At 40.6% G+C, this 8452-nt stretch overlaps 1 protein-coding gene across 1 annotated transcript in view; it reads left to right on the plus strand.

The window, feature by feature from the left end:
- The window catches only part of LOC310985545 (separin-like), a gene marked incomplete at its 5' end in the record, with an annotated part of 44431 nt that extends 36549 nt beyond the window's left edge, over positions 1-7882 (plus strand). The window contains 4 exons of the mRNA XM_083971160.1: positions 3312-3427; positions 4106-4189; positions 4900-5064; positions 7517-7882. Of these exons, the coding sequence (XP_083827286.1) occupies positions 3312-3427; positions 4106-4189; positions 4900-5064; positions 7517-7718 (567 nt within the window). The 3' untranslated portion in view covers positions 7719-7882. The remainder of the gene's footprint in view (positions 1-3311; positions 3428-4105; positions 4190-4899; positions 5065-7516) is intronic.
- Between the last annotated feature and the right edge of the window lie 570 nt (positions 7883-8452).

The following is an 8452-nucleotide window of genomic DNA, read 5'->3' on the forward strand; positions in this document are numbered from 1 at the left end:
TCGATCGATCAGCTGTGTTTACAGTTTCATTTGTCATAGTTCTGATGTTTAGACAGATAAATTAGTCCTCTAACACATCCTACAGTTTGACTGGTCAGAGTTTTTCAGAATAAAAGCAGCTCGTGTTTAAGTGTCGGGAGTCACTGTCAGGACGACAGTAACAGCTGTAATCTCCTCCCTCTGCACAGTAACAGCAGCCTGTCAGTCACTCTGCAGGCACCGCGGTCACACTGTGTGTTACAGGAAGTGTCCGTGCAGCAGACGGCTTTGGGGAGCTGGTTGTCGATTCCTTTTGACATCAATTTGTTTTGATATAAGATATTTTATCCAGTTTATAAGTCCACCGCTATCCGCCAGCATGTTGAGGGACGCTTGTTTTGCCACTCAGTCCGATCGAACGGGGCGTTGCCGAGGGCAACGTGACGTAAACGCATACCCTCTGGAACGTATAGAGCTCCGGACCCCACGTGACCTCCAGCGTTCGAGCGGCCATTTTGGCAGGAAACTGACCAGCGTGGAAGCATTGACTGTAAGCGCCGAAGCCGTCTGAGTTCACATGATCTCACTTTAATTCCAACACATTGGACTTAATATAAAAAAAAAACTAAATGGATTAAATATTACCGACCCCTATAATGCCCCCTGGGTGCTTTTCAAAAATATTTTTGCCTAACAGGACGTCCTAGACCTGCAGTATCTGGACACAGCTACCTGATCAACTACTCTACAAGCATACAAAAGCCAGCTTTATGCTCTTTGTGCTCCACAAAATGACACAAGCAGGAAAGACGGTGACAAAAAGAAAAGAAAGAGGCAAACACACATAAGCTGTGAGTCTCCTTCGCCTCCAGCCTGTCCAAGCTGACCCAAAGCCGGTCGCAGCGCACCGCCGCACCCGCCGCGGGCTGATCAGCACCGGGGAGAGCTCCCGGCCGGCACCCCGATAGCACCCCGGACAGCTACGAGCTAACGTTAGCCATGCTACACTGCATTAACTGGGATGATACGACACTTACCCTTCTAGTGAGGATACAGCAGGTTTTTGCTGGTAGATTCCACAGCTGGACGTTCACCACAAAGCCAGACTGCGTCCATGTGTAACCCTCCAGGCTTTTGTATGCAAAAGCAGCAGCGCGATGCGAAGTTGATCAGGTAAGTTAGCCTAGCTGTGTCCGCATACTGCAGGTTGGACGTCCGCCGGGGGCCGGAGATACTTTTGAAAAGCACCCCGGGGGCATTATAAGGGTCGGTCATATTTAATCTATTTAGTTTTTATATATATTAAGTCCAATGTGTTGGAATAAAGTGAGATCATGTGAACAGACGGCTTTAAATCTTCCATTTTACTGCCTAAATGTTATGCAGCTGTTCTCCTGGTCCACCGATCCACGTCTGCCCTCCTCCCGCACTATCTACATGTACAGTCACATTGTTTACGTTACGTTGTGTGTTTTAATTAATCCTGTAACACACACAGTGTGATCGCGGTACCGACAGAGTGACAGACAGGCTCATTGTCAATGTGCAGAGGGATGAGGGACAGCTGACTCCCCACAGTGACTCCCGACACTTAAACCTAGTTGCTTCTATACTGAAAAACCCTGACATGTCAAGCTTTAGGGTGTGTTTGAGGACTAATTTATCCGTCTAGCCATCATAACTATGACACCTGAAACGGTAAACACAGCTGATCGATCGAAAAAATTACTCCGGAGTGAATTTTTTCTGTCACTGAAAACAGCTGGTTCTTGAACGTAACTCGGTCAAAGTAAGACATATCCTCAATATGTTTAGCAGTTCTGTTGGGTCATACTACATGCTGACAAAGTTATACATGTAAAACTTGTATGGGCTCGGAGAAAATCGCTTTGTTATTCTCATTCCGCACCCGGCTCTCCCCTGTATCTACTCTACGAAAATCTGCTGATTCCTGCCAAAATGGCGTCGCTGTCAGTTTCGGGGCTGCGTGACGTCACCGTGACGTCAGCTCCCGGAGCTCTTCCCCAAACCCAAGACATCAATAAACATAGGCTACTGTATATAATATTACTTTAACCTTCTGTTATGTATTTAGTTGAGCTTAATAGTAGGGTTTGGGGGTGGTCCACTAGGGGGAGCTCTAGGCATAGGTCAGGGGTTAATTGCATAGGTTTGTTTGTTGTTGTTGTTGTTGTGCAGTCCTCATGAGAAGTGAGCCTGTCTTTCCCTGGCTGTAGCCTACTGAAGTGCTATTGAAGCTCATTCATTCTCCAGTCCACTCTCTGGTCGTGTTCATAGACAGAGAAGATCTAATACCTTCAAAGTTATCTAACAAACGTAACATTACCGCTACTAATGTCTTTTGAACTAAGTGAAGTTTTACGAGGAGAAACGGGAGATCGGCGGAGATTGAGCGTTAGCTTGTAGCTAACGTTAGCTAGCGTCGTTAGCTACTAGCTAGTGAGTGACCAAAACAATGATTTTTCCCCATTTTTCGGAAAAGTCAGGTAATGCCCGTTCAATCGCTATGGAGCCACGTCTGTCCTCTATCATGGACACTATTTTTCTGAAGTATAAATTAATTCAAATTTTCCTTACAAGCAATTTAAATCTGCCTAATTTTCAATGGTTTCCAATGGGAGTTAACCCTTCCGTGACCATTGTTTGTCCAACCTAGCAACAGTAACCGTGGGGGGCGGGGCCTTGACAAAGGGTCAATTATCGGAAAATCAGACGTAAATGCAATAAATAATGTGTAGATTTACCATTTACGCATTTTACACAAGCTAAGACCAAGAGATGGGATCATATCATATGGAAGAAGAAAGTTTGTTCACTGCAGGAAACAAGACAAAAAAAAACAACCTGTGCAGCCAATGGTAATGTCAGACCTGTGATGTCAATGTCTGACACTCTGTTTTCATACCAGACCAGTGGGGCATCATGTAAATAATATATTTTGTATAATAGTTAGAGCCCTTATTATTCTTCCCCTGATCCCCAGAACCTCAAAGAACAGTTATATTAGTTGGAAACACACAGAAACTTCTTTTTAGACACTATATATGTGTTTTATTTTCCTTGCTTTTTCTGATCATATAGCTTTTTCTATATTCATATGACACCTCTGCAGTTTAATATTCTGAAAGCCCAGGTTGTCCTGAAAAAAAGGATGTTAGTTACTTGATTGGTCATCACAGGGCTGAGGTTTTACACAAGGAGAGCAGGTGTGAGAACTAAAATACAGAAGACAATGCCATACGTAGACTCAGAAGCGTAAAACTCCAGTGTTTCACTCGTCTCATCACTTAAATGTTTCTTCTCCCTTTCAGTCGGACTCTGAGTCCATCCTGCAGCACGGCGTCGACACGGCCAAGGTGTTTTATGTTCTGGACCCTGACGCCAACTTAGGAAACTCTCAGGACCGGTTCAAGGAGTGGTTCAGCAGGTGAGAAGACCGAGACTCGGTTAAAGTAGAAAACTAGATTTCTCTGTCACTGCTCTTTCTTTCTTTCTTTCTTTCTTTATTTATTTCTTTCTTTCTTTCTTTTTTCTTCCTTCCTTCCTTAATGACTTACTAAATACAGGGTATCCGCGGAGTCTTGAAAAGTATTAAAAGGTGATAAATCAATTTGGGGAAAATTAAGACCCTTAAAAAGTATTAAAAAGTCTTTTCACGACTTTATAAAGTCTTACATTTTGAAGGTATTTTTTCTGAATTCACTGTCCAAGAGTTTGAGTCCTAAAAAACATTGTGAAAGTGTGTGAATTTATTCATTTAAAAAAAAACAAAGATGAACCGGTACATAAAAAAGAAATGAAGATTGTTGTTTTTGTTTTTTGAGAGTGGAGCAATGTGTTTTTTTTTTGTTTTTTTATAAACTTTGCCTTTTATTTATTATCCCAGCCTATTTTGAATTCTGTTGTATCATAGTGGTCTATAGTCTTTATCACAAACTAAAACTGTTAAGTTAAAAGTGTCACTGATGTAAACGGTTACAGCTTGAAGTGGCGGTGAGGTATTGAAAAATACTGAGAAGGTCTTGAAAAAGTCTTAAAAAGGTTTTAGAATTAACTTAAAGATTCCTGTATATAGCCTGAAATACATTTCTCCTCTCCTCCACAGTAAACAGGACTGGGACGGTGTGTGTGGCGTTGCTCCTGAGCCCGGCCGGCTGGAAGAGGCCGTGGCAACCAAAGATCTGTACATGTGAGTCTCTGATGATGTCGAGCTTTTTACTGAGAGGGAGGAGACGTGATGCTCACTGAACAGCTGCAGCTCATTCAGAATCATTCAGAACGCTGCAGCTCGAGTTTTAACCAGAACAAAGAGATCAGATCACATCACCCCGGTTCTTCAGACCTTACACTGACTCCCGGTCGGCTACAGAATAGATTTTAAAGTTCTGCTACTGGTTTACTAACATGTCATTCATGTATTCTGGACCTAAACCATTCAGTGATTTGTAGAGTATAAACCCAGCAGAGCTCTGAGATCTACTGACTCAGGTCAGATAGTGGAGCTCAGAGTTCAGACCAGACATGGTGAAGCAGCATTTAGCTGTGATGCTGCACACAAGTGGAACAAACTACCAGCAGAACTGAAATCAGCCCCAACTGTAAGCACTTTTAAATCCAGGTTAAAAACATTTCTCTTTTCACGTGCTTATAGCTGAGAACTTAAAACTTTATCTATTTTTTTTATTTTACTTTTATTTGCTCTTGCTCTTAACTCTGTTTTTAGTGTTTTGTTTGTTTTTATTCTCTCTTATGCTTCTTTTTTTAATGTTTTGTCTTTATGTAAAGCACATTGAGTTGCCTTGGTATGAAATGTGCTATATAAATAAAGATGCCTTGCCTTGCCATAAGAGTCCATGAGGGTTTACACTCTTGTGTCTTTGTCTTTGTGTCCTTCTTCAGTTACGTGGGCCACGGTGCCGGCGCTCGGTTCCTGGACAGCCAGTCGGTCCTGAAGCGGCAGATGAGAGCGGCGTCGCTGCTGTTCGGCTGCAGCAGCGCCGCTCTGGCCGTACGCGGAGACCAGGAAGGACAAGGCATCATCCTCAGCTACCTCATCGCCGGCTGGTGAGACGACCGGCTGCTGTGGCTCTTTAACACCGACTCTGCTCTGCTTGGTTTTTATGGTTTTCCATCAGGGATAAAACTTTTTTTTCCTAACACCTCTAGTGAGGCTCCAAGCAAACTGAGCCGATACTAAAAGGTGGCGTCACCTAGAGTTCTCAGTTTCAGCCTGAACCCGACCCAATTGGTAGACAGTTTATGCTACTGTATTGACCCGGAAATAAGACAGTATTTTTACCCTCGGAAAAAGTCTGAAAAAGACTGAAAAAGCCTTTAAAAAAAAAAATAAGAGACCACTTTCACAAATGTTTCTTAAAAGCATCTCTACATGTATGTCAGTCATTCTTTTCTTTTCTTTTTTAAACACCAACACAAACACGACTCATTCCCCTTAATGAGACACTGATGAGGTCATCACCTGAACCACATCTGGTTTTATAGGAAGATTATAAATAAAAACCACTGCTGGGATTAAACATCGACATTATCCCACTAAAACTGATTAATAAACTCTTCCTGAGTTAAAATATTCTTGCTGTGTTGTTTAGGAATAAATATGAAAATGTTTTCTTTGCATTATTATTATTATTCAAGTTATGAAAAGACTTGATATTTTGTTATTTAGACTAGTTTAGTCATTAGCCAATAAAAGCTCTAAATGACAATATTTTTATTTCAATTTTGGGAGAAATGTTGTTGGTAGTTGATAAAACAATTTTTTTTTTAATTTTAATTTTACTCAAACACATACCTATAAATAGTAAAACCAGAGAAACTGATCATTTTGGGAGTGGTTTCTTAAATTTTTCCAGAGCTGTATATTTGGGGTCCTGACATTTGCACATGCAAACCAACAGGTGGCGCCAAACGACTTCTCCCCCCCAAGCGATTCAGAGCTTCTCTTCCTTTCTCTCTCTCACACACACACAGCGGTCAACAGTCTAAGCTGATGGAGGTTCAGATATGATACAGTTCAGCTCAGAAGTGTCTAAAAAATCACATACAATTACATAAATGATATTATTAATATTCCAACCACTGCTGACACTGATACTTAAAACAGGTTTTTAAAAAGATTCAATTTGTCTTTTATTTCCAAAAGCAGGTCTTTAGAGAGAGGGGGGGTTGTCTGTTGCACATTTACTTGCAATGTCTCAAATTTTAGGGGAAAAATGCCCGCTGGTCATAAGAGAAAGCACAACATAGTAGCATTTAAGAAACAGCTAAAAACACGGTTCAGTAAAAACCAGCTGTGAACATTAAGGGAAGTTTTCTTTTACTTTTATTTTTATTTACAACAGTAGGCACTTTACTCCGTTCACTTTAAAAAATAGCACTTTATGACAGATACTGATGCACTTTACCGAATCTCAAATAGCACCTTACAACATTAGAACATTAAATGCACTTTAATATTTCACCACTTTTGTTCCTTCCGACTGATGCAACTTTGTGTGATGTGTTGTATTTGTACTACGCTTATCATTTGTTTTGTTTACTGTAATTTTATTAGTGGACCATGGGACTGCAGATGGAAATTGGCTCTTCAGCTTAATCTAAGAACAAACCAGAGTAGACAATTCAAATAAATAATAAATAATTGCCCCTTATATGACATATTGCATTGAGGTCTGGGGAAACACATACAGAACAAATACAAATTCTATTTTTTTATTGCAAAAAAAGGCTATAAGAATCATCAGTAATAAACCTTTCCGTGAGCCGACCAACTCACTATTTAGTCGCCTGAACATTTTGAAATTCAGGGACTTAGTTTATTACATTACAATACAAACCAGGTACAAAGCAAAAAATAAACTTCTTCCTCCAGATATCCAGAATCTGTTTAAAATGAAGGATTCCAGTTATAACCTGAGAAGACCACTATTATTTGAGAAACCAAAGACTCGAACTACTGTAAAAAATCACCGTCTTTCTGTTAGAGGGGTTAAAACATCTGGAATAATTGTCCTGAAAATATTAAATTATGCTGTACTCTAGTCAGCTATCAATTTATTGTAGTGACGTACGTTTCGAGCAGTGAAGGTGTGCTCTTCACTGCTCGAAACGTACGTCACTACAATAAATTGATACGCTGAGTCCTGCAGAGTTGCGAGTACCGTACCCTTGTTTTTTCTCTTTAGCTTAATCTGACATATTTACAACAAATTTGTAAGAGTCCCGTTACAAATAAACAAATAAATGGTGATCTGTACTACAACTCAAATTATCCTTTCACACGATTGTTAGCACACTCGCACACACACAGTCGAGCCGAATAGTGCTATAACTGTGTAGTGGAAAACGGCCATAAATATGTTTATTTACGTGATAGAATTGGCCACTTAACGAATCACAACTGTCGAATTAACAGCAACACAACTGAACATTAAACGTGTATCGTGGGTTTAAAACAGTCACATCTAAAGTCAGTTTTTCCTCTGTCCCTCCTCAGCCCCTTGGTGCTGGGGAACCTGTGGGACGTGACGGACCGGGACATCGACCGTTTCACCAAAGCCTTGTTGGAGTCGTGGTTGTCTGCTGGGTGTGGAGCTGCTCTCCTGGACCACATGGGGCCGTCACGTCAGGCTACGCACCTCAAACACCTGATAGGAGCTGCACCTGTGGTCTACGGTTTACCTGTTCACCTGCAGTAGAAGCCTCATGTAAACTACCTGTGCAGTATTTAAACGTTTGGTCTATTTTAGCAGATAAACTGTAACATTTTATGCTAACTGAACCAGTTCAGTCCAGATTTTTAAAGCTCATTCAACTGCATCTTTTTAATTTAAACCAATACTTCAGTTTTTTTTAAACCAATGTTAATATAGTGTGAATGATGATTTTAAATATCTTTTTATTAAGTGTTTGACTTCACTTTTTAATGTCTCGATTGAACAGATGTTTGAATAAATGTTTTCTGGCATTCAGAAGGTTTGGTGTCTGTTGTGGAAATTACTTTATCATCTGTCACATTCATGTAGAGAGCAGGAGCTTTACAGGTTTATCTGTGTGCATCTGTTTCTTTCCTTGTAACTTTGTTCTGATTACAACTGAAGGCTTTAGCTATAGCACTTAACTCTTTTTTTTTTTTTTTTTTTTTACCTGTGGAGTTTGTTCTGGATGCACTAGAGTCAGAGCTCACTCTGTCTATGGCTTCATTATTTTGGATGTTGGTAATATGAAGATGATAATGCACGGATGTATGGAGCGATAAGCAGAGTAACACTCTGATGTCGAGGTTTTCCTCATATTTCTTCAGACTGGAACCGGAAGCTGCTCTCAATGCAGTATGACTGATCGGCGACTGATCTGAAACTCTGGTCTGTCACCGCAGCAGGTTTCATGTGACATAACCAACCTGCTGTAATAGATACATATGTAATTTAAA

Source organism: Trachurus trachurus (assembly GCF_905171665.1).
Source record: "Trachurus trachurus genome assembly, chromosome: 5".
Lineage (NCBI taxonomy): Eukaryota > Metazoa > Chordata > Actinopteri > Carangiformes > Carangidae > Trachurus > Trachurus trachurus.